Consider the following 26,708-nt stretch of genomic DNA (forward strand, 5'->3'; position numbering starts at 1 on the left):
TTCGGTGTGTATCCTCGGGGAGTGGACTTGATCGTGGACACAGCCAATGGCTGATAAGCAAGCTGGGGGGCTGTGGTTCCAGTCCAAAGACAAGGTGAGCGCACGGGGAAGACGAGGGGCTGCTTCTTCCGTGTGGATCGGCGGGCTCCGGAGACACCGCGCTGCCTGGAGCAACAGCGACCTCCAAGGACTGAATGCCTGGCGCCCAAGGAGACCGCCCGCAGAGCCAGCGCCCGCTTCCATGTGTGTGCACCCTGGGGTGTAGCTAAGAAGACACACGCCCGGCGCGCCCCGATGGCATCTCTCACCGGGCAGACGCGGGTGAGAGTCAGCGATGAGTTAACAAGAGAACCCTCCCGGCCTTTGAGGAGCCCAGGACCTTCGAGAGGAAATACAGTCCTGGCTTTGAGTTCGACTGGCAAACACCACCCCCGAAATTTTTGGATTAATAGGATGGGAAACATTCAAAGTCATTGAGAAGTTCAAGTCTCCCGGAGCCCGTGTGTAAGAATTACTTCTCAACGAGGCACACATAACTACGGTTTTATCTGAAGATCTCCAGTGTTTCTTGGTATGTATATAAAGCATACATTTTCATAAGGAAAGTAATGATCTGCCTTTTTGTATAGTGGGTAGCAAATCGAGGTGGTCCCCTTGAAAGCATCCATTAGACAGACAGATGGACTCTCAGACACTGAGACAAAGGCCTCGGCACAAAACAAATAGTCATCAGCCCAAACGATCACAGAACAGGCCAGGCTCTCCCGAAACACAGACGCACTTGAAGAAAACATGCACCCCATCGTTAAAATTAATACTAGGATAGCAGGATGTTCTTTAATCTGCACGACTGCTTTATTGTACAAAAAGTTTCCAGTAACAGTAAATTAGTTTTAAAAAAAGGACAAAAAAAGTCATTTTAGATAGAAGCGCTTCACTAATTGCTTTATTTAAGCACACGAGAAAAAAAGTCTTATCTGACCAATTAGGTTGGAAGGGTTTTATTACCTTTAAGAAGCCATTAGCCAGGATAAAACACTGAAAGCGCTTGTGTCAAAACAAATAAATAATGCTCTCTCAATTAGCAGAGAACGCAGTAAATTCGTTAAATTAGAGACGTATGCGGCTTCGCACCCATGGCGGGCGAGCCAGCACCTCCCCCCAACCCCAAATTAATAAAACAAGAGACAGTAGCTTTCAGTTACGATCTCTCGGGAAAGATCAGGAGCTCTGGGGACCTGACAGTCAATGTCTACGTTTCCCCTCTCCAGCCCTGGTCAACAGAGCCACCCAGGGCACGCTACAGGGGGCAGGGGTCCAGGCTGAGCCCAGAGGAGCCCTCCCTGTGGGTCCTCTTCTCGGGGCGCACTCCAGGCGAGGGGAGAAACGGGACAGGCCATCACTGCCTCCAGAGCTGTGGGCAGGAAGAGGAGGGCGAGAAGGGCCCTCAGGTGCCAGGACGCTGGTTACTAACTTGCCCCTGCTCCCGCAATGCTGCGGATCTTTCCGCAAGTGAAGGCTCAACAGAACAGTACAGTGTTTTGCGGTGCATGGGCTCGGGGCCACTTCCCCGCCTTGGGACACAGTGGTGGCAGCGGACGGCTGGGCTTTAGCTGGCACTGCACTGGATCCAGTCAGCGGGGGGCAGCTGCCCGGACCCCACGCAGGATCCTTCAAACCATTCCTAGTCAGATTCATTGTTTTACCCAATGAGTTGGGTAAAAAACCCAACTCTAGTCACCCTATTCACTGAAAATAAATACAAATGAACAGTGATCCTTTCTCAATGGGTCACTTTCCTTCAAAGGTCAGTAAGACGCAGCACTTGAAAAGCTTCAGCAGTAACCCATATCACCATCGCAGACTGTCTGGGAGGGAGGCCCCTCATCTCGACAGCCCCACTGCTAGCAGCAGCTGGTCCAAGGGAGCAGCTTGACTCCATGAGGTCAGAACCGTTGAGACGAAAGACGCCTACAGCTACTCTCGAGAACCGCAGAAGCCCCCCCATTTCAGGGGCGATCGAGGAGGGGCTGGACTCTTATCCCCTGACCTTCTTTCCCAATAAATAACTGTCAGGGAATGCCGTGCTATTTCCTGAAATGCCAGGGGCACCTTTAGATCCTCCTACGGCCACATCAGTAATAAGAAAACCAGTGACTGCCCGGCGTCGTAAACCACTAGGGAAGGGAAGGCTGGGGCAGGGGTCTGGGTTTTAAGCCCATGATCTGTTTGGACAACTTGAATCTCGGGACTTGAGTTTAAATTTCTGGAAATAACTTCCAAGTCAGTTCTAGAGAAACATTCTATGTGACTGGTCCAAATAAACGGCAGCACATTTAATGAGATCATGCTCTTTTAAAACATTTTAAGAAAGGTAAAAATAATGGAAAGCCATTGAAAATGATGCAAAGACCATTAAAACAATACTGGTGTCTCAAGACCAATTAAAACATGAACAACTTCAGTTTCCAAAGTTATCACTTTCCACATTATTCCACAGGTCCAGGAATATATTCAAGCACCATATTGATAACAGGTAAGTAAACAACAAAGTCCTACTTTGGCGATCTGATTCACGCTCACACAAACGAGGGGCTTCTCTAGCCAAGATTTTCACAAATTGCAAGAATATGCCTACTTTCTGGGCATGGTAAGTGGCAAACGAAGGACCAATAAATCAAACCACTGGTGGAATATTTTACTTTGAAATGGAGTGATGTTTGGTTAATAATTTGAGACCCACTAATCCTATATGGGGTGACCCATTTAGAATGGCCTCTGTGTAAATTCACAGTTCATTAAATGGTGTCTGGTTTGAACAGGTCATTAAGTAGTGAGTACATAAGCAATGGATTGAGCAAGGATGGCTGGGGACGAGCACAGGGACACACTGGCTGCTTCTGGTGACTTTCACAACACTACGAAGCTTCCTCTCAATGTGAGGTTATTTCAAATCACCAACTTTTAAATTTAGGTGGTTTTGCTTAGTAACCCCTTTTGGTTACGGGAGAACATGCAGTGCACAAATTTTAGATGAGGAATACTCCATTTACAATTAATTTAAACTTATAAAGCTGTTTTTAACTGGCCCATCTAAATGTGTTAATTAACATCAATGATGGTTTCTTATTTTTCACACTTTGTTACTCTGATCATTAACAGTGATGGGAAAAGCTAAATTAAGTTAATGGGGAATGGATTACAAATTCTTAAAGGACTTCTCGGTTTGTTTTCAACTGGAAAATATATAGAGAAAAATGAAGAGGCATTTTTGCCTTTACTCATAAATTTTTGGCACCAAATTTCTTAGAAACCAGATGGTTTAAAAAAAATTTTTCCAAAAATTATTTTAACATGCTGCTCAGACATGACTGCTAAAAAAAATAGCATATACAGATATAATATATCGAACAGCTTGAGGAGGCCTGTAAACCTTCAACTCGTTTTCCCTTTCTAAAAAAAAATATATTATAACTGAAGGGAGAACTCATCTCTAATCTGCAGCAGTATCCAAGGTCCTTCAAGTGTTGACAGTGAAGGAAAAGCAGAAGCCCCTTCCCCTTGCGTGAGCACGACGGCGCGGAGGCGTCCACGGAAACGCTCGCCGCCCCGACTGGCCCGGGGCCGCACCTCGGCAGGAACCCACGGGCGCCGGGCCCGCGCACCCGGGTCCACGCGGGCCTCACGCCCCGGCCCAGCGCTGCTCAGTGCGACTTCACGCCGACGAGGACCACAATGAGGACAACGATGATGACAAACAATATGAGAATCACAAGCATCTTCCGATTCTTCTTCTGATCCTGCTCTGCCTACAGAAAGAGGAGGGAAAAGAGGCCGTCATTTTCCCCAAAATCCCAAATCACGGCTCGCTCATTTCCAGTCCTAGGCCTCTGGCTGCGCCCACACACCCGACACCTCTGCCACCGGCTCCAGCATCACGATCCCTGCCGTCAGCTCCCGCGAGTTCAATCCACATGAGTCCCATGACCCCGGAGCTCCCTATTTACCCGGCTTCGCTAACGCCCGCGCTGGGGACCCGCCATCACACGGAGGCCGCCGGAGAGGCCGAAGGCTCTGCTTTCAGATCCCTGTGGGCCGCTTCTCCTTACTTCTCCTTCCACTGACCGCAAGGACCCACTCTTTCAACAGAAGCCTCTCGCTTCCGGACACAGTTCTCTGGATGAACGCACAGCTCCTTCACTAAGAAATCGAACACCTGGCTACAGTTACCACAGCCAGCAGGGACGGAACCGAGGGTCCCAGAGAAGCTGGTTTTCTACCTCCTCTGCATTTGGGAACAAGAAGAAATTCAACCTTTGAAGTAGAAACAGGAAAGTTGGCCCTGTGGTGTCAAGCGCAGAAAGAGCCCACCGAGTCCAGTTCCGTGCGTCTGCGGACACACACGCCCGTGGTGCAGAACGTGACCCACAGAAAGGAGAGGGCAGAGGGGAGTCGTGAGGGTGTCCTGCCCACGTCGGGGAGCGCACGTCCTGCCCTTCCGAGGACAGCGCTGCTTCGCAGTGAAGGTGAAAGCAAGGAGACAGCCTGAGGGCCGGACCTGCTCAGGACGTCCAGCCTCCGCTGCCCTACTTCCCCGTCCCCACCAACCTTCTGACCAGGACGTCCGTTTCCTAAGCGAGCCTGCCCGCCCACCAGGGGCCACTCAGCCTCGGGAGGAAACCTCAGGGCAGACAGGTTCACCCGTCTGGAGAGCCCGGCCCGTGTGAAGCAGCTCCCAAGGCTCCATCAGCCTCAGATGAGCTGACCGCCAAGGCAACGGCCAGCCGTGCCTGGAGAAAGAGGACGGCGCGTGCTTAGTTTTCTAATAAGTAACCTGCACCACCACGGAAGCTGACACCAAATGATATACTCTGAAACCTCTCAAAATGGTTTATAAAGTAGAACCTTAAACAAAATTTTTAGTTCCCATTAGATTTGTACACTCCCGCGGAGAAAGCTTTTTCCCTTTATCTGTGTTATATCAAAAAACATCTTTCACTAGTTTTTATTTAAGAAACTTCAAAACCGATGCGTAATTCAACAGCATATGAAAGCCCGGGCATTACAGAGTGACAAACTAAAGTTAGTTTTCACTCTTTCAATACACAAAGCTTGGCAACCGAATGAACCTAATGCTTAAAAAGCCCTCTGCATGCACAAGGCAAGCCTCTTCTTTCTCAGTATATGCTGGAGCGCCATCCCCACCCGGCACGTGGTGACAAAAGCACGTGGTGACAAAAGCACGTGGAAGAGGCAGTGAAGGGCTTCTGGTCAGACCTATGCGAGGTCTTTCTGTAAACCTGACACTACTGTCAGATACGGCCATCTCTGCCACAGGAAGTGGCTGGTTTCAGAAAGGTGACAGAGAAGTACATTAGTGAATCGGAAAAATGACCATTATATACGGGTAGGAATACTGCTAGGTCTCAAAGACATGAGGAAACAGACACAATTTATTTTATTTGTGAAGTATTACATTCCTTTTAAAGAAAACATGCACCGAATTATATATGAGAGACACACAGCAGCGTATGTGTATGTTTCTCATAACTCATTACAAGATTTTAAAGATGTTTTCCATTTATTTTTAACAAATATCGTGAAAAACATTCCCGAAACAGCCACTTTATTATTAGCAAAGAATAAGAGAGCTAATACTCTCACTTCAACAAACTACTCTTTCCTCAAGGTAGTACACAGATATACTGCGGTAATTAAAAGGAAAAATTAGATTTTTATCTCCTCCAGAATGAATCCCCACCAGCAATTTATCAGGAAAGTATCACAACAAAGAGAGGCCTGAGTCAGCAGCAACAAGCAGACAGAATGCTCAACACGTATTTTAACAAATACCCACTCAAATCGATTTCCTAAAACAAGACGACCTAAACAAGGAATAAAATATTTTCTAAAAGGGAGAAAACCCCAACTCCTTCAGAATCCACTGTCACAGAAGGGGATTCTCGGCAATTTCAGACCTGCGTGTGAGGTGCACCCGGAATCATTAACTGCAGTAAAACGGCAACAGCGCACGTGGTCGGCTCTGAATAAAACGACACGGTGCATTTTTACAGTCCTATCTCGAGCCGACGGCAGACGAGAACGCCGAAGACAGTTATGATGGAAGAGAAGCCTCTCATGAATTCTTGATATCTGATAATAGTTCTTCAAATTCTCAACCACTGAAAGATAGGGCATTACCTTGTGAAGCTGTTTCAAGCCATCTTCAGTTTTGATACAGGACTGTTCAACATTATAGTCGATTCTATCAAGGACGGTACCCTGAGTAATAAATGACAGTTACAGACGATCAACAACCACAACTGGGAAAACTGAACTTCAAAAATAAGAGATGCAAATTGCAGACATCATTATCCACAGAATTATCTGTTTTACCTAACTGTGATGTAAAGGTACACACTGCCAGGTCTGGAACCCATCACCGTGCAATATTAGGCGCTCAGTGGCAGACTGCTGCACTGGTCACAATAAAGTCTAGCTCAGGAGAAAGAGATCCTGACAAATTGAGGTTTCTTTTTTGGATTTAGCCACTGCAGGATATGCCATATTCAGACTTACTGGGGCTTTAAAAAATATACGGTTCAGTGGAAATAGGCTCTGAGTGGTGAAGGGCTTGCGTCTGTGCCCGTTTGTCGCTTAAATACTTGGATTCAAGTAAGCAGAGAGGGCCAAGTTAAGCCAGGCCTGGTTTCGATGAGGTCTGGAAATTGACTATCATGTCTATAAACGTCAGTCACCATGTGGCTCCATGGGTCAGAGCAAACACGGTAAGCTCCAATCCACATGTAAAGTTACACATTCGCCTCAGGGAGAATTTTGTTTTTAATTGTTTAATCTCTTGGTTCAGACAGGAAGAAGGGACACTGGGCTCCAGGGAAGGACAGGCTGTGAACGGAAACGTGTTGTGTGAGGAGAGACAACGGCAGCAGCAGTCCCGTGGGAGCCTCGGGGGTAATTAACGTAACTAGATCTTCCACAGCCCCGCCACTCCATTCTGAGGCTGGTTTCAGGGGGATCAGGACCCAAACCCCTGCTGGCAAGATAATAAAATACCCTAATCAGATTGCAACAGCGAACACACAATTTAATTCTACTTGAGAGCTAGTGGTTCCAGTTGCCATTACACAATAACCTGCCAAAATTAGAAGGGAAACCTTATCTATTGGCAGAATCACTGCTGAGCGTGGGCAGACCAACCAGGCCCCCAGCGCGGGGTGCTGCCATGAGCACCCCTGGGGTGGAGGCAGAGAAGAGGAGAACTGTCACGGACATTTGTTTTTCATCTAAAAAACAGTTTATTAGTCTTTTTATGGGGAATGATAGCAGTATATGCATATAATTTGTACACACACATACATGCGTTCGGGGAGTAGGTTCAAATTGTGTTCCTGACGGAAGTGCAGAACCGAAAACGTCTGAAGAAGGACTAGACACTATGGCAGGAAAACCCACTGAGGAGGCAGGTGAATTCACGTACCTGCTCTACAATCATCGCCCCGAGGTCCCTAAATATCTCGTTTAGGTCAGAAATAGACTGCACGATCCGGCCAATCTCCCGCTCCCGCTCTTCCACCATCAGTGTGCTCTGCCCCACCAGCACCACCTGGTCACCTGTAAAACCCTAGCAAAACAAAAAGGACGAAATGTGTGCATTAGGTTTTATTCCCCTCAAGAAAGCTACAGTGTACCATTTTAGATGTAACTTAAAGGAAATAAATTCTGAAACTATTTCTCTAAAGCACATAAACCACAGATAAGCACTTATTCTTCCCTAACAGGAAAGATCCAAATTCCCCAAACAAGCGGGCTCTAAAGCACTGTCGGCCAAAGCAGGGGACACAGAGAACCCCGCGTCTGCAGCTACCCAAGGGCTAAGTAGCAAAACCACCGGGGAGAAGCCTGCGCACCTCTGGGTTCTTCCCAGGAGTGGGGTGGGCAGACTGCTTTCCGGAAGGTTCTGGAAGGCAGATGACAAGGTCTCCCTGCAGCCTTTGGAAAGGAAGAAACAGTATGGCCCCCATGACCGTTCTTCCGCCGGCTGCCAAAGCCACTCGATGGATGTGCACGTCACGCAGGGCTGATCCATTTGCATCGCATGGAAGTTAAAGGTCCACGAAGAGAAGGAAACAGACCGGAGCGCAAATGCACAGCAGTCAATTCTGCAGCCCCTCACGTACCCGATCATAAAGAGTATTATCGTCTCCATCGTCCATCAGTGGTACTGATGTATCAAAAAAATGCTGGGATCTTTCCTCTCGATTCTTCAGGCCTATCACGGATAGGAATTCACTTTACTTGAATACGTAAACCATCCTGGTACTGTCCCACCATTAAAAAGGGGAAATCTAGAGTAAAACTCAACAGTCAAAATGGAGACATTCTTAGCAGCTTTAAAAGGACCCTATCTCACCTCCAGCAGAGGTGGGGGGACAGTAGAGAACTACAAACATGCAACAGTATGCGAGCACCTGGGGTTATCTAAGACAAAAATCACACCGTAAATGTGTATAATTCACTGGATGCCAAGTGAATGACAAAATGACACAACCATGTGAGAATCTCTAAGAGAAGCAGAAATATTTAATCTAACTGCTGTTACAAAACATTAAAAAAAAAAAATCGATCTCTCTCCCTAAAGCCATCTCTAGTAGAATTCCAAATGGCCCCAGTCAAATTTTAGAAATAGTAAAATTAAAACACAAATATGCCAGTTGTCAGGAGGAGGGAGAACTCGTTTTGGGGGGGAGCATGTGGGGATATTATTGATTACAATGGCAATAAAGAAAAAAACAGTTTATAGGGTAATTAGAACGAGGATGTAGCTGAAGCCTGACTTGGCACTATTTAGGAAGAAAGGGAGCCCGAGTAAATCACTGTGCCAAGGGAGAAAGCGTTTGTTTAAGCTACTTCCAGGAAAGGCGTTGGGACCCTCTCTCAAATACCTGCTGTTGCACAAATACGAAGCTCTAGCAGGGTCACAACTGCTTTCTACCTACTTAGCAGCAGCTCCTCCACCCCTAACATCTAGGAAGCCACACGTTTTTAAAATGTGCGAGACTCATTTTCAAATACTTTAAACTTGACACGGCCTATGTTTCTGTTTTGTTCTTTTTCAGACGTGAACGATTTGACACCCTGTCGCCGTGGCTTCAACCTGGGCACGGTTTCCCACTGGGGGCGGAAGGGAGCTCCTTTCTGTTCCGCAAGGTGGGAATGTGCTCAAAAGCTAACAACGAAAGGCACAGGACAAAACGGAGACTAGCAGCGAAAGAGAAGGGTAAAACCACAAAGTCGTTCCAGGCTCTGACGCCGGAATTCCTGTGACTCACAAGGCCCCGCAGGGGCCGGACACTCACGCTTGAGGTAGCCCGACTGCGCACGCCGGAAGCTGGTGGACAGCTCCTGCAGAGCCTGCGCCAGGGAGGCCACCACGTTGCGAAGGAGCCGCTCCTCCTGCTCCGAGCAGGCCCTGCGGGCCCGGCTGGGCAGTGCCTGCACTGCACGCTGGCACCTGTGGAAGAGCTGGGAGAACAGGTGGCGCTCACAGCAGGGCGGCGGGTGGGGGGGGGTGGCCCAAGGTGCCCCTCGGCCTCTTCGCTCACCGGCCAGAGTGAGACACACAGCGCTCTGTCCAGACCGGCTGGTGCCGAGAACGGCCAAGAGATCAAAGCTGAACCGGACCTGAACAAATGGGGGTGTGTGTGTGTGTGTGTGTGTGTGTGTGTGTGTGCGTGCGCGTGCGTGTGCGTGTGCGCGTGCGCGCGCGCGCGCATGCTATGTGCATCACTCCTTATGGCCTTCTTCTCATTTAATCCCGACAACCACCCTAAGCGGCAGGTATTACTATTATCACTCCCATTTTACAGACGAGAACACTGGAGTCCAAGGGATTAAATGAGAATCATGCCATTGTTACGTCGCTAAAAGCCAGGATCCAAACACCCCAACACCCCAGGGCTTTCCCCACCCACCACACCGCTTCTCTGTGCATCAGCAACCCAGGAGATTTAAATAAATGAAAAATGTAAGTGCTAGTTTACACACTAGTCACATTATTTTAAAATTATTCATATTTAACATTTTACAGGAAACATTTCTAGGATGCTGAGTTTCTCTAGGATACTAATATACTCAGTCTGGGGCAATAGCTCTCCATCCTTTCAGTTACAACCACCATTTTTTTTTAACATGAAAAAATTCTGCACACTTGTAGACAACAGAACTTACACATCTTAAAACCAAATGACTGAACTCAATAATGTTCTGAATTTAATTTTCAAATCAATCCACCGTAGTATCTACGAACAAATGAAAAACAGTCCCCACTCCTCCAAGGCATGGAGCAGATGCTGACACCTGGAGCAGCGCAGGGCCTCCTAGAGTCCCTCTGTGAACCTCCGCTTGGGAAGTGAAGCTCTGGGACTAACATGCGATCTGATTTAGAGCCGGAGCGCGTTCCGGCTTTTGCGCGGGGGAGAAGGCTGGGAAGCGCAGGTCCCCACCTGCGGCCCCTCCCGCCCTCACCTGCGGCCCCTCCCGCCCTCACCTGCGGCCCCTTCCGCCCTCACCTGCGGCCCCTTCCGCCCTCACCTGCGGCCCCTTCCGCCCTCACCTGCGGCCCCTCCCGCCCTCACCTGCGTGACCTCTTGGGTGGTGATCTCGATGGCATGTTCCTGCTCACTGCTGTCATCCAGGGTGGGTCTGTTTAAGTGCTGGTCATGAAGGCTGGCTAACTCCTTCATCTTCTGTTTAATCCGGCCAACATCGTACTGTATCTAAACACATGAAATCACAGAACATCACTGCTGCCTGCCAGCTATCTGCCTGCCTCTGAGACAACTGGCTACACTCACAGTATGGAGCTCAGTCTTCAGCCAACTTGTAGCTGCCTGAGCAACTTTTAATTCAAACGACCAGACATTCAAACAGCACTCCTCCTGGTTACACAGTTCTTCAGTTTATTTCTATAATTCAGATAGTTAGTACTAAAACCAAAATCACAAGCGTGCACACACACACACACACACACACACACACCCCTTTCTTGTGGTATGTGAACAGAATAATCCTAAATGTAACGTGCTTCCAGGGACGCTCATTCGAGTCTTTATGGCAGGTATCTTAAAATACGTTAATGTCATAATTACCTCAATAAATAAGAGAGTGTGAAACTAACATTCAACTTACTTCGTCCACTCCATCCACCCATTTAGGAGGTAACCGCTTTGTCACGCCAATTGCTGCTTCTGGGTCTAAGCTAATGCCTGACACCAGAGCCATGCGATCATCCACAAGCTACAGGGAGATAAAGGGACATTAAAAAAATTACTCAAATTCAATTTAGATAAGCACAGTCTTACTACCTTTCACTGCCGCTCCCTAAGAAGATTCAGAAATGGAGGAATAAGTGCACTTCCCTGTGTTACACACTTGCTTCTGATACTGCTAGGGTATGCAATGGTTTTCCTGTCTCTTCATGCACCACTTCTTAATTTCCTTGGACATACTTGTGAACATGCATTTGACTTGCTCTGGCTATGGAAATGTAATGAAAAAGTCAACAAAAGATCCTTACAAGAAAAACCTTAGTACTATACTATGACGGGATGGCATGAACCTCAGCAATTAATTTGATCAGACAGATGCAAGTTAAAAAAAATTCTAGGCTGTAAATGGAACTAACACACAAATGTCACGGTTTACTTACATACACTTAGCTTATTTTGTAAACAGGGCTGATCTAGTTACCTTAGTCACAAGATCATCAACCACGTGTTAAAATGTGTGAAAGAACTGCCTAAAACAGTCAGCAAATTACCCACCATTTGGCAAAAGCAATCCTTAAAATTTCAAGGCACTCTTACACTGTCCTTTCCTTTCTTTGGTTAAATGTCCACAGGCAACATTTTCACTTATTTTGAAACGATCTCAACAGCTCTTGTTTACTTTACCTATATAATAGACTGCGGTAGGAAGCTTTTAAGAATGGGAGGGAAATCACGGGTTCTGCACGCTGAAGCTGCCCTCTGGCCTGGAGGCAGTGAATGCTGAAAGGGTCCCGAGGTACCCTCCGGAGCCCAGCACTTACAAATGCCAGTTTCAAAAGATGCAAATGATGATCAAAAAAGAATGGAAAACAGCACATGAAAGTCCTTTACAGGTAATGCTTTGTAAATTTTCTAAATCACACTGCAGAATTGGGTGAAGAATTTATATTGCTTTTCTCCCCACCCCTGCATTTATCTAAATTTATTGTTTTTCATTCATTCGGCAAATACTTGTTTGCTTTTCTAACAATAAAGGAACAAGGCAAAATGTTTAACATCCTCAGACGAAGGGGGAAGATAAATCACATAAGGAAAAGCCTAAATTAAAAGAATTCTTCAAGTAATAAGCCCTAAATCCTGAGCAGAGAGATTGTAGCAAAATCCCTAAAAGCAAATGAGTCTTGCGTCTGCCACCCGTCATGCCTGGTGTGGCGCTGCCCCCACTGGCTCAGGGGACCAGCAGCCCCAGAAGTGCTCCCAGAGCGTCTGAGTCGTGATCAGGGCCAGCGCATTCCGCCGCCGCGTGGACCCTGCAGGGCCGGTGTCATTTCAGGTCTTCAACAAACGGTGCGTCATCCGCCTGCACTGTCCGGGGCTCTGCGTCTGTAACGTGGTAATTCTCAGCCAGAGCCACCTTGTTTGTTTTTAAGAGTTCACGAACAGGAATTTTACATTCTCTTTATTATTTTAATCCTCACAAAAGCTAGGTGAGCTAGGAACTATTATTCCAATCTATAAATGAGGAAATTGAAACTCAGGAAAGTTAACTAGCTTGCCCAAGGTCACAGCGTATTATGTGACAGATTAAAACCTGGATCGGCTACTCCAGAAGCACCGTCCACCCGCACGCTGCCAATCACTTTGGCAGGCGCGTGAAATATAACTGTAACTTGCTAAACGCACCAGGACAACAAGCCCTCAGACTTAAACAATAACACCAGACACGGTCCTCGGACCCACTCCCTACCAGCTACACCAGGGACTCCAGGACAGGCTCTGGCTGAGCACAGAGGCATCCACAAAGCAGCCTCTCTAGAGGACCATCTGCAGATGCAGCCCCGAGGTGCAGACCTCACTCCACACAGAGCTGTGTATTCCTCAAAAGTCCTGTCCCAAAGTCACCAAGAGCTATGCAACTTTGTGTAGGGCACGATGACCAAAACAGAAGGGACAAATCACACAATCAGCACCCAGCATCTGCCAGCTATACAGCAGGCACTGCAGAGTTGCCTAACTGAGAGCAGAACTTGAACTTAAATCTCCAGCTGTTCGTACAAAGCAACACCTACGGGTCATAGAGTTTCTACTACGCCAGTTTATCATCTAACCCACTACATTTTACTATTACACCGTATCTCAATAAAGTAATAATAGTAATTTGTTTTATTTAGAGTTTTTAAACTCACGATTTTGAACTGTTGTTACGGTTTACTAATATACATTAAACTAAAAAGGATACAGAGATGGTATTTACCTAAATTTATCTGCAGAATAATTAGTATCAACTTCTCTGAAACAAATAAGAAATTATAAATCACATATGAAAAGTCAGTTGAAGTGGATTCAACTCTTTTTTAAGCAGTACTTGATCTTACACCATAGACGTGTTCCCCCAAAAAACACACGTAAAAGAGTGTGCGAACACACCCTCTTCAAGTGTCCTAAGGAAGCTTGCTAATCGAGAGATCCCCACGTGAGGGGGACAGACGCTAGCCCATCTAGCTGGCCCTAGCTTTCCCACATGCTGTATCAGGATGTTGCCAATAAGACAGAATAGCTGATTCTTTGAGACTGAAAGCCTTAAACAGGGAAGAATTTGTCCCCTTTATGGTATAATCTGTAGCGATAGCTCATCATGATAAAGAAATGCAGCCTTACTCAGAAGAAACGTGGCATTTATTTTATCAGTATGGATTTGTAATATATTTCACAGTATGTACTTTTTTTTTTTTTTAAGACTGTTTTGGGAAGGGAAAACCTAATTGAAGATAAATGTCACTTAAAAATGGGAACAAATATGAACATTAAAAAAATACATCTTAAATGCAAAACAATCACCCTTTCAACTTCAGAAACCTCACTGCCCATCTCAACACGTTTCCTCATTTTTAAGATCCAGAATACATCAGTTTTCAAGTTGCCATCCAAGTCAGTTCAGACCTTAAAAAGCTGCCAGGTTTCTCATTCTCTTTACTTGCGCCTACTCCATTCGGTGTCCCCCTAACAAACACATGATGTTGCTCATTAAAGCTTTTCTTAGTGAACTTGTGCTTCTGAAGTAAAAAAAAAAAATCTTACTTTTTAAATAAGAAAAAAATTTTTAATAAAATTGTATTTATGAGGATTAAGAATTCTTGTCTCTTTGATTTGTAACTCTTGTCCTCCAAGAACTATAGGGTGCACGACCACAACCCAGAGTCATCCAGCTCAACTGCATCAACGCAGGAAAATGCCAGCGGGTGCCCACAATGGCACACCCACAGGCTTCTTGTTCAGCTCATCAAAGTTATCTTCTGCTCTTGGTCCACTTTAGATATTGACAACCGTCCCTTTAAAGAGTACCAGACAGTATGGACGAGTGCTTGATCTATGGATGGCACACACACACACACACACACACACGAGCACAGTCTTATAAATCTTGCTGTCCCAAATATACAGCCTTCCTCCTCTTAGCAAACCCTGCCTTTACGAGAAGGCTGATTTGGTGTACCGTAAGATTAAGGAAATGGCAGGGCCCCTGCAGGGACTAGAAAAGTCAAACACAGCCCCTCCCACCCCCCCGCCATACACCCATGTAAAAAAACACACCAAGTTCAGCCATAATGCCCTGGTAATAAGAACCAGTACTGACAATTCTGGACTTTTTAAATGTTCTGTGGCAACGAACATTTAAAAAGTCCAGAAGGGACGTTGACAATTACAGCCTGGCAGCTCTGGTCTCCACCTGAGACAGTGTGGGAGTGTGTATGATGCAGTCAGACCACAAGCGTAACTCACTGGGCTCGGAAGGCTAATAGACAATTAGGCTGAAGAAATCTCAGTTCTTTGAGGGAGTGAATAAGCATGTTGTAGAAAAGAGAATCAGGGGCTGTCAGCCCTACAGTTTTGTTTTTTTTAAATCTGTGATAGTTTTAAAAGTGTTTACTTTCTCTGATTATGAAACAAAAAATGTTCAAAGTTGACACTTCTTTAAATGTGCAAAAAATATAGAAATTTAAAAAATCTGACAATCACACCACCCAGATACAATGTTACTAGTTTCGCTGATTTTCCTTTTTTTCTCAACTCTTATATACATCCTAAAAAAAAAAAAAAAGTAGGGAGCAACAATTACCTGCGCTCTGTTGGCACTGGACCCCCACTGACTTGGTCATTTTAGTCCCAACAACAAAAGTGCAGAGGGGACTGCCCCCTGTTCTACAGATACAGACACCGCGGGGCTCACAGACTTTCCTTCTCAATGCTGCCCTCCGCAGGGACACCAGTGAGCCAGCCTGTGGCCCCCCATGCCCCCGCTACTTCACCCTGCCCTTCCCAGGCTATATGGTTTGGGAGCCTGATTTTACATCTTGTAATTTTTTAATAGTTCCTCCCATGAATTTTAAAACCCAACAACTTGGGAGATGACTTTGTCCTAGGCAGGGAGTAGATGAGAGCAGAGAGCAGAGGACAGGGCCGTACACTGGGCAAAAGGGTGAACGGTGGGTGGGCTTTCTCCCTGGGCACACCTTACTTAGTATTCCTGGGGAAGAACACAGCCTGCTATCCCCAGCGTGCAGCAGATTTTCGAGTTGGCTTGAGTAGGAGAAACGACAAACCAATGTGGACACACTGCAGGACGCCACCCGTGACGCAGTCAGGACAGCGTGCTCAGGCCTCACCCACCCAGGGGTGGGCTTCCATCTGACCCACGCCAGGATCGATTCGAAGCCCTACTGCAGTCTTGGCAAGGTGAGGCTCTGGACACCGTTCCCAACACAGCCCCAGCTCCTCGGTCAGCGCCTGGCACTTCGTGGTAATAAGTACGCAATTATAATCAGTTGCATGAGTCAACAATAAATGGAATGAATGAATGAAGTAAATAAAAGACAGGTCATGTACAATTCACTTCACTGATACAGTGGTTCTGGACAAAGGACAAGAAGGGGAAGTGAGTGGCTCGGGTGGCCGAAGGGCCACGTGGCCCCGGAATGGAAAGGCTTGGAGCTCGGAGGGCCTCTTGGCACGTGAGGTGCGTGTGGCTGGGAAGGGGCTCTCCACTCGGGGTCTCTGCTAGAGATCGTGGCAGAGAGAATTTCTGCGGGGGGAGCCAGTGTCTGGAACTTGCTGCCTGAAGAGGAAGTAGGAGAGACTGGAAATAGGTTCAGACGGCGGAGCCCTCAGGAAAGACGACCCTTGACAGGCCCGGTGGGAGAAGTGTTCAAACTGAAGCTGTTCTGCTGTTTGTTTTTTCCCCACGGCCCACTTCCTTTTTGGGGCCACAAGTCCCACATTTCCAAACCGTTCAGTAAGCGGTAGCAGCCATTCTTAGATGGATGGGTTTGGTTTTAAATACTAATTGTTTTTTAATGACTCAAGTAATAGATACACATGGCTTAAAAATATATATCCAACCTACGGAAAGGGTTTGCAACAGAAAGGCAGTTTCCCTTCCATCCCAGACTTCTCCTGGAAGGTATCCACTGTTAACAGTTTCTTCTGTCTCTTTTCAGAAATCTAAGTACACACAAGCCTGAATGTTAGTTATTTTTCTTAAAAAAATAAAATAAGACATAATTTTTATTTATTTATTTATTTTTAAAGAGTAGGAATCGCGGTGTCCAGTGTTTTGCATCAGGCTTCTCCCCACTTGGCCATGTGTCTGGGAGCTCATTCCCTGCAGCCCTCAGAGACAGACTGCACTCTTTTTAACAGGTACAGTACAGGGAATGAGAGTTGCTATATAATTTATTTAACCAGTTCTCCACGAAGGATCTTTAGGTTGTTTCCCATCTGTTGTTATTATCAACTAGTAAGGGACCCCATTGGTTTTGAAGACAGTGGCCCTAACCCCACCTCACTGTTCATACTTCTAAATGAAAACAAAAACCAGTGACACCCTCCCACCCCCAATTTTAAAAGGACTCTTTTAAAAAGGTCTACCTTTAGGAAAAATATTTTCAACCCCTTCATGGCTGAAACAGATACTAGAAACACAAAACCAACAATCACAGTTCAATCCCCTTTTTCCTCAACACTTTTATTCACACGACTAGAATAAAGTGCTGTGAACACATACCCTCTCCATCTTCTGGGAGAATTGCTAATAAGTGACGAAAAGGCCAAAATCGTGCTGCTAGGAAGGGGGCCACGTAACGATTAGTCAGTCAGCACAACCGGAGGGTCACTCGCTTGGGGCCAGTGACACCTCAGCAGACATCTCAACAGGTCTGGTGGCTCCGGGTCCTGCTTCCTTAGGGCTTTTGCCAGACATCACATCCTTCTACACCTCTGAGCAACCTCACTGCACAGTCTCAGGAATCAAGGGAGCTGCATGCATAATCCTAAAAACAATGTGGCTTATTTTAAGTGCAAGAAATTTTACTGCTTCCAAAGTTGAGACACTTTCCCTACAGTAGTAAATAATGTTCCTAAGCCCTTCTCTAAATCATCAATTCATCTGGTGTGAAAATACATTAAATAAATCCTAAGTATTAAATTGTAAAACACGACAATTAGAAGTAATCAAAACAAATGCTAAAATGTACACTCTTAGCATTTTACATATGACCAAAGATTTCAGAAAAACAGGCATAATTTTATAAACGAACATACAAAAATAGTCAAAACACAATACCTCATCCAGCTCCTGAAGAGATATGTTGTTCCCATCAGCCCATCCAGTTAGGGATAGCAAAAAAAAAAGAAGGATGGGGACAGACAGACAGATAAGGGATGGTCAGTTGAGAAAACACTGAGATTTTAAGCAACTGTAAAGTTGACTAAAAATAAAGATCCACTAACCAAAGCATTTAAAAAAATCTCTCCCTTCTGATTCTTCCTTTTTTTTTTTTTTTAAAAAAAAGCTACATCAATATTTATCTTATTATGTTTTTTATTTTTATTTACCATGATTGTTGTTTTGGTAAATGAGATAGGATACAAACAATAAATAGTTGTAAAAATTAAAGTACAATAGAAACAAATAAAACACACTTGCTTTAGTTTCAATAAAATATAATGGTATCGCTTCATAAATATCAAATATCATATACAAGATTCTAAATTTCCCTGAGGAAGATAAAATCAAGAGAGCAAAGCTAAAATGTAATTTTACCATGTCAAATAAATGTAAATTTTAACATGTAAATCAGCCCTGCAAATGCAGCAAAATTAGAAAATGAAAAACCCCAAAAATTGTCTATGGCCGAATTCAGATAATATTTGAGTGACCACATATGTAAGGGCTCTACAAATTAAATCCCGCAGACACGGCTTTCTCCGTGGTAATAAGCAAGCCGAGAAACCACTCTTCCCCGGAGAGAGACACAGGTGGTAAAAGAAAAGAAAAACTCTTCCCATTTGCTTGGCATGCATTATTATTAGTCTAGAAGGCACACAGTTATTTATTAGGCTATTATAAAGGAAAGTAAAACAAAACAAAAGGTAAGGAGAGGGTTTTTTGTTGTTGTTGTTGTTTTGTTTTTTAAAGGGGGAGCAGAAAGGAAGCAGCACCGGCTGGCAGAAGATTAAGTTTCAATTTAAAACCAAAGGTTCTTTTTTCGATCAAAGTGGAACTCTATCTTCTGAACAGACATTTACTAATGAAGATAATCTGAACAACTAGGTTTTGTTTTTTTTTTTACAGTATTGATCACTGAAATAATTAGTGGTGAATTTCAATAATCAACTGTGTTGATTTTTTTTTTTATGCTGAGCAGTCAATTTAGAAAATAAAAAACCATAACTTCCTTCTTTAAAAATTAATAGTGCAAATGAAACTGGTCTATCAGGGCCAAAATATTATTAAACAATGACAGCAATAACAGTGTAACCACACAACATTCCTCCATGTAAAAATTCAATCAGCTGACATTATAGAAAGCTGAAAGCCCTCTTCATTCCTTCTACACTTTGCCATGAGAGCAAGAGAACTATATTTCTATACACACCCTGCCATAACAGTAGTACTACAAGATATTAATAGAGAAGATAGTGTCAAATGGAAATCTGATTTAATTACCTTTTACTTTAAAAAGAAAACCTCTTTATTTTTTAAAAGCTTAACATTTTCAGCAAGAAAGCACTGAAGTGGTTTTATTAATAAAACAAGACACAAGGCAAAACCCCTAATTCAGTATCTCAGTCTGCACATCTGCCTGTCCTGCAGTGCCTCCTTGGCATCCAATCTTTGGATAAAGCATTACCGCAAACCCTGGTTAAGATCTCTGCTGCACATGAGCCTGGCCTCTTGGATTATCAACCAAGCACACACCCTGATCTTCTGGTTTCTACAATTATTAGTTGACAAGAGGTGAAATCAGAATCATGGGCTAGATACGACTCTTTTTTTTTTTTTTTTTTTTAAACAAATAGGAAAATCAAGCTTCAGAATATATAAATCCATTTCCCCAAAGTCACAGGGCTGAGATGGGGACAGACCCAGGTGTTCAGGCCTCTTTCCACCCCACCTTCCAGTCTCTCTAATTTTATTAACAATTCAGGGAGTTACTAGTGATAGGCAGCTACTACCATACCACACTGGGAATTAAATTCAGGGGGTCTTCTTTTTGAAGAGCATCATCCCCTCCCATTTTGCTACTTAAAAACAGAAGGCCTTTCAAAACTCCCCCTGCCACCAATTTACCAGAAAATTTTGTCAAGACCTGAATTAAAACATTTAGAATTACCATCAGGAAAAACCAAAATATAGCCAAATGAAAACACGGCACTACACATCATCACTTTCTAAATCTTTATAACGTCTACATCTAGGTTTCTGACCTGCCAATGGCATACAATCAAGCAAATATTGAAAACTCCAAGTAGCATGTGGAATTTATTGTCTAAAGAACTTTCTACATAAAACTGAAAAATAAGTGGAAACCCATCTGTGTTTACTCAGGAAGTCTGGAAAAGTTGAGCAAAATGAGTTGGAAATACAGGTCTATGCTATAGTGATATTTACTTTATTTCCGTTACTACCAAAGTAAAAGTTTGCTTCACTTTTATCCAACAAAGTACCCTTATTCTCAAGTAAGCCTCTCTGCTCAAATGGAATCTTTAGAAGCAGAAAAGCAAATAGATCTAAAGAGAAATATACAATGATTTCATACTTGGATTCTAAAGACAGAGAACTAACTTTCCAACAGACTCAGCATGGACTAAAACACAGAACTTTCAATATGCAAGTCAAAATGGACTTGCATGGTTGTAAAATGAGATAAAGATGCAATCCCATAGTAAGAAGAAAAAGATTTTTTTTAATGGGTTCTTCCATTCTCCGGGACCTGCAGCCCAAGTCCGGGAAAAGCAGCCAGCACTCCTGTGGCCCAGCAGGTAACACAGGGCTCCGGGCCAGGTCTGCCTGAGTTCCCAATCCAGTTCCCTGGCTCACTAGATGGGCAATACTGAGCAAGTTTCCTAACTCCTCGAAGCCTCAGTTTCCAGATCTGTATCATGAGAAAACAACACCACCTATTTGATGGAGCTCTGTGAGGATGAAGTAGGGTTACACATGGAGAGGGCTAAGCCCAGTGCCAGGCACACAGTAAGCTCTCAATAAATCTTGGCTAATATTATAGTCAAGACTGAAGAAGGACCTCCGTTTTCTTATAACCACAGTTAATCCTCAATTGTTTTTCTTCCCCCAAAGCACACCATGTTTTATTAAAAATAATGTGCTACTTTCAAACTAATCTAAGACCAATTAACTCTAGCTTCCATTTATAGATTGTGCATTTTTCTGAAACAGAGAATAGATTAAGCAATAAACACTAACAAAGTAGCTCAAATCCCTCTGTAAGATCTGTATCAGGAGATCAAAGGAAATCACACAAGTCACACAGCACCTCACCAGAAGAGAACAGCAACTCAACATCTACTTGTCATTCATTCAAGACTTTACACGTTTTTTTGAATGATTATTTAATGCTGTAAATTCATTCCAGCTCCTTAAAGCTAAGCTGCCTGTAACTGCCTGAATGAGGTGCTGCCTTAAAACCTGCACTTGGCAGACAGAACGTTAAAACTACTTCTCCACAGTATTGGAGCTACTTTTGAGGATTTTTGAGGTAACATCGGGCTGATGGGCAGGGCAATGCTGTTGACTGTGATTTCCTCCTTTTCAAGTTAAAGCTAAGGCTGCAAGCCCTGGTCAGGAGAAACAATGTATGAAAACAGAATCTGAGAAAGCACGGCTGAATCCACAGGGCCACTAGAAATCACCTAACTCAAACCCTCCATTTACGATTAAGGCAAAAGATGCCAGAAGAGATTAAAAGCTTGCAGGAAGACCTACATTTGGAGTCAGCCACAGAGTGAGACTTGGCCCTAAATTCCCAGGTTTAAACTCCAGGGCTCTTCCCTGTATTTCACGCTGCCCTGAGGCCTAACCGTGATGGGGCGTCCAAAACTGAGGCCAAAACAGAATGAATGGGAAATGCCAACAGCTGCATTTTGCTGACAGTCTAAAAATCAAACCCCTGGTCTATTTTTAACAATTAGTTTTACTAATATCAACACAACCGAGAACACAATTAAGTAGAATTTTGTTGAGTTCTGGGTGCTGAACTTTAAAAAGCACACAGAAAAACTAGACTTCATTCATAGGCAAGAAAACTTAACCTCCCTGCCTGAGCCGGGACTGCTGAGCTAGAGAAAGCTCCGGGGCACCAGCAAGCTGCAGGGTTATCTATCCTGCAGGAGAAGGAAGAGGCTTCCTGTGTCAGAGACCCCGGGGGCTCCGAAGCAGAGCTAGGACCACAGGATGCAAGACACAGACAGAGACGGGGTTAATAAAGGCAAGGACTTTTTTCGCAGTGAAAGAGGTAGGGGTGACGGCTGCTGGAATTTCCTATCCCCATCACATAATGCGGTCAAGGAAGGCAGGCAGAGGGGTTATCACAGAGGGGATGTTGGGTCAAACGACCTTTAGGTCCCTCCTGGCCCTTGGGACATTCTGTTTGTTTTGTCACCGCACATCCTCCTTAAATTCCTGCTTAGCTGTGACATATTTGCCCGAATGTGGCACAAACCTGTTTTATACGCGTGTATAGGTACACACACTAACCCCACCACCACCAACCACCAACTTCTACTTTTTTCCTCCAACTAGGATGCAAAAAAATGCCTGTTTAAATTTTTTGAATGATATGGCTTTATGTGCCCTTTGTTTTGAGGTGTGTAACACACACACGCACGCACACTTTACAATCAATTTCCACAGCTTTCACCTAAAATAAAGATGTGCAGATTCAGATTTAAAACTAAAAAAAAAAAAAAAAAAAAAATTTCAGATGTGATTTATTTCTAATTGTGAGATAATTTGCACACCCCAAAATCAAGGTCTACAGCTTTTTCTTCTAACTAGGAAGTAGAAATTTCAGTTTATGATTTTTTAATTAAGTTACACTCTAGAATTTAGTTACTTCCTTTTTTAATTACCTGAGTTTTAGATAAACATATACAAATTGCCTTTTAATTGTTTTACTTGTGTTTTTAACATGCTAGGTATTTGTTAAGTTTTTATTTATGATTTTTCAAACATACAGAAAACTATGTAAAATGGCATAGCCTCCCCCCACATATTCATCAGTAGACTTAACAATTAGTAACACTCTGCCTTAACAATTAGTAACACTCTGCCTTATTTGTTTCCTTTATGGGGGGCGGGGGTTAAGCATATAAACTAGGTGATCTTTTGACATTTCAATACTAAACATTTCAGTAGACCCCTCTAATAAAGCTAACAAATTTATTTAATTAGTTTAACTAACTAATAATTTCTTAATACCACCTAAAACCCAGTCCATATTCAAATTTGATAGCATTAATTTTGTTTGATTTGCTACATGATTTTGAAATTTACAACTCAGAAATGAGGTTTAAAAAATTTTATGAGCTAGATATGCAGTGAAAAATATTACATCAGTTATTTAATAAAGTTTTAAAAATTGTGTTAGACATAGTTTTCCCCAAAATGTTTATAACATTTTTCCAACTTCCAGAAAAATTGAAAATATTGTACCCTCTATGTAGTCATGCTAACATCTTGATATATTTAATTTTGTGTGTCTGTGTGTGTGTAGAAATGGTTTCTGTAGAATCAACTGTAAGCAAGCTGAAAATATAGTAATTCACCCCTAAACACTTCGGAAATTTATGACATGCCATATGTTTTTTAATGCACACAATTAAAATATATAAACGTGTGACTTCTATTTAATTCTAACTTAGGCAAAGCATCTTTGTTTAATTGCAAAATCTATTTTTTAGATAGTCTTAATTGACTACAAGGATATATTAAATGATCTGATTGCTCATAATGATCTGAGAAAGATTTTAAATAGTCAAACCAACATATGTAACATTTTAAATGGTATAATATGTAAAAAATACTTTTTAGTGCTCTCACTTAGGCATGTATTTTTAGTCTGACTTATAAATCTATTTTCAAGAAAATGTCTGAGTTAGCTAAATATACCTGTACATTTTCTGACATATCTCTTTTTCCAAATTGTACAGTTTAGCTATATATTTTAAAATATTTGACTTAGTTTATATATATATTTAAAATTGCCTAACTTCGAAAACCATTTAAAAAATAGATTTGACTTAGAGATGCACTTTTAAAAAGCTGCCTATCTCAGACACCAGGTTTTTAAACCGTCTGACCAAATGATTTAAAAAAAAAAAAAAAAAGTCTCATGTTATCCTATGGTTCAGTGTATTCCGAACCTTACATGATTAAAAATTTTAAAGCAAACATTATGTTTTAAAATCAGTTAAAGACTGATACCTTAGAAACATTAACAGGAGTTTTAGTTCTGTTTTTTTCTCCCCACGAGGTAGCATAAAATCAAGTCATTTAAGGAACATGCAATTTTTACATCTTATTTAGCAAAACTAAAGTTCCATGGAGGATTTTTTTTTTTTTTCACTCACTTCTACTCTCTATTTCTTGGCTTATTTCAGAACATTCTTTTCAAAATTAGCGCTGGAATTAGCCCATTCCCATTTTGCACTTACTTCAGTATAATACGACTTCTTTCATTTACAAACGTAAAAAACCTTCAAATTCTTAAGTAAATGAAAAGCTAAACACACTCTGTCCCTCTGTTTTCTATGCTTTTTGACCTAAGTTTACCGTGATTTTATTCCTAAAACTGCTCACACAGTTTACAATATTTTTTCTATACAAGCAAGCTGGCCAAATACATTTTCCTCTTCCGATTTACAAAAAGGAAAAACTGTCTTTGTAGACTCTCTGTCAATAATCAAGACAGAAGGCCTGATTTTTGTGAAGCATTTAGATCAAGTCATAAAGAAAAAATGTAAAGGGAATACAGTCCCTAACAGGTGAAATAAATGTGATTCCCCAAACTGTATATGTCAAGTATAACCCCCAAGAACTTGGTCTTGGGGTGACTTTATTCTCTCCTCCTCCAATGCTGCTTCTATTCAAACCCAGCCCGTCTACAGCAAGGACCCCCCCCCCCCCCACTACAAACTAGTTTCATAACTTCACTTTTCCATTTAGGCTACCACAGAGCTCATCTTCATTCTCCTGTTTAGATCATGCACACACACCCCCTTATTCAACAGAGCAGGAAACTAAGGCTCAGGAAGAGAAAGGAGCCCCTTAAACAAACAGAAAAGCACAGCAATCCTTCCAGGCCCTCCCAGTAAAAGATTCTACGGCTGGGCTAAAGAAAGTTTCAGGTTAATTAAATCAAAAACCGTGGGCTATTTGGGGGGTTGATTTTCACATACACACCATGTTCTTTTTAAAAAGTTCGAATGGAGGGAAAAGCTTAATTTCCTGTCTGGGAAATGGAAAACGAAGAAGCTAGCACCTTACAGCCTCACAAACGAGAGCCCCCAAGAAAAACAGCGAAGCAATTATTCACAGGGAACACTAAACACAGAGGACTGCGAGGCCATTAAAAGAAAACGGACTACAAAAAACCAAAACAACAACTCCTTCCTCTTTGGGGGAAGGGCATCGTGCATTTGCAAGGATTTGGGTCTGCGAGCCTGCAACCCGACCAGCAGAACCGAAGTGAGGCTCAGCCTGCGGAGGCGGAGTGGGGGAGGGGAGCTTAAAACAAAACGGAACGAAAAGGCTTCAGAAAGGCCCAAAGCTTCCAAACCTTAGTGCTAAAACATATGTAAATTGGAGGCTGCGGGTCGCGCAGGGACGGCCGGGGGGAGGCCGGGGGTGGGGGGTGGGGGGTGGGGGTGGGGAACTGGGAGAGACGCGGAAGTGAGGAGAGAGTGCAAGGCAGAGGTGGAGCAGGGAGGGGCCTAGCACTGGTTCTTCCCCAGCCAGGGTGATCGATGCTCTCGGACCCCAGCCGAGAGACCTTGCATTTCCGTACTAGTCTTAATCTTCTTTTTTAAACAGAGAGACAGACAGAGACAGACAAACAGGCAGAGCCGCAGTGCACACGGTGCGTGTGTCGGAGAGGCCGCCGCCAGGAGACTCACCGCAGCAATACTACGTGAATGCAGAGGGCTGCAGGTGGTGTGACTACTCACTTGCTCGGCTAACAGCTGCCGGTTTTGGATGGAATTATTCCGCAACAACAAGAAAGCGTCCGTTAAACGCCTGGTGGCCATGTCTCACCCTTTGTGACCCCCCGCTCAGGGGCCCCCCGCCCACTTCGAGGCCAGGTTTATTCACTTTCTTTCTCTTGGCCTGGCCTAGTCTAGCCCACCCTTCACAGGAGCTTCTCTTGACAAGGCCTCGGGCCTTCAGCCGAGCAGGCGCTGCTCTGCGCTTCGTCTAAGCGCAAAGACCCCTCCCCAAATAACCACCTAGGCTCCGATTGTCCGACTCCCCCTACCCAAGACCTGCCTTCGATCTCTAAGCACTTAGATCCCCCCAATCCTTGCGTTGCTAGCCAACTTCCCAGAGACCCCTCCCCAATCCAACCTTGGATCTACAAGCGTCTAACTCGCCAATCCGGCTCCGGGCTGGGAGGCCCTGAAGCCCCCTACCACATTAGTCTCTGACACCCCCTAGGGCCTTAGCTGGCTCTGCCTAACTTGGCTCACAGGCGTCTGGGCCGGGCCCTCAGGCCTGTCTCCGGCTCAGTGTCCCCGCCAGAGGCTCTGGGAGGCCTGCCTGAAGTCCCCTTTGGACAACCCGAGCCAGGCCTGGGCCCTGAACTTCTGCTGCTCCCTTCTGGGGCCTGGTCTGAGCCTGCTAAGGCCGAGGCCCGACCTCCTGACCCCTTCCCTCTGTGGGCGGCCTGGTCCTCCACTGCCACCGCAGGCTGCCGGCCTCCAGGAGGGCAGCAGGGCCTGCCTCCCCGGCCTCCTCACTCCTCTTCTCCGGCTCCCTCCATCCCGGGATCTGACTGCTGCTCAGCCCCGGGCCGTTTCCGTGCTATGGTCCCGGGTTCTGGCGTCCCCCCTGGCCCTCTTCCTGTC

The 26,708-nt window shown here is 44.3% G+C and overlaps 1 protein-coding gene across 10 annotated transcripts; it reads right to left on the minus strand.

Moving 5' to 3' along the window:
• Window positions 1-831: 831 nt before the first annotated feature.
• STX16 (syntaxin 16) lies at window positions 832-26,708 on the minus strand. 10 transcript variants are annotated; one of them, XM_082429880.1, is made up of 8 exons: window positions 25,761-26,699; window positions 11,209-11,316; window positions 10,656-10,796; window positions 9,378-9,543; window positions 8,199-8,290; window positions 7,499-7,642; window positions 6,202-6,282; window positions 832-3,809 (listed from the first exon to the last, which is right to left on the minus strand). In XM_082429880.1, the coding sequence occupies exons 1-8, from the start codon at window positions 25,890-25,892 to the stop codon at window positions 3,705-3,707; spliced, it is 969 nt and encodes a 322-aa protein (XP_082286006.1). In that variant the 5' UTR covers window positions 25,893-26,699; the 3' UTR covers window positions 832-3,704. The 10 variants fall into 10 exon arrangements, 9 of the variants coding, with proteins under 9 accessions (XP_082286006.1, XP_082286010.1, XP_082286007.1 ...); XM_082429884.1 differs by having other exon boundaries at window positions 25,812-26,697; XR_014254780.1 differs by lacking the exon at window positions 832-3,809 and adding an exon at window positions 7,929-8,010 and having other exon boundaries at window positions 25,761-26,703.

This window comes from Balaenoptera physalus (assembly GCF_965194825.1).
Source record: "Balaenoptera physalus genome assembly, chromosome: 16".
In the NCBI taxonomy this organism is placed as follows: domain Eukaryota; kingdom Metazoa; phylum Chordata; class Mammalia; order Artiodactyla; family Balaenopteridae; genus Balaenoptera; species Balaenoptera physalus.

Excerpts from the sequence above, each read along its gene's own strand:
- STX16 (XM_082429877.1), bottom strand. The coding sequence starts at position 25,892 with ATGGCCACCAGGCGTTTAACGGACGCTTTCTTGTTGTTGCGGAATAAT. Across the intron at positions 10,797-11,208 it reads GGGTGGATGGAGTGGACGAA|ATACAGTACGATGTTGGCCG; the intron begins GTAAGTTGAATG and ends TCATGTGTTTAG. Across the intron at positions 9,544-10,655 it reads CCACCCAAGAGGTCACGCAG|CTCTTCCACAGGTGCCAGCG; the intron begins GTGAGGGCGGGA and ends CTGTTCTCCCAG.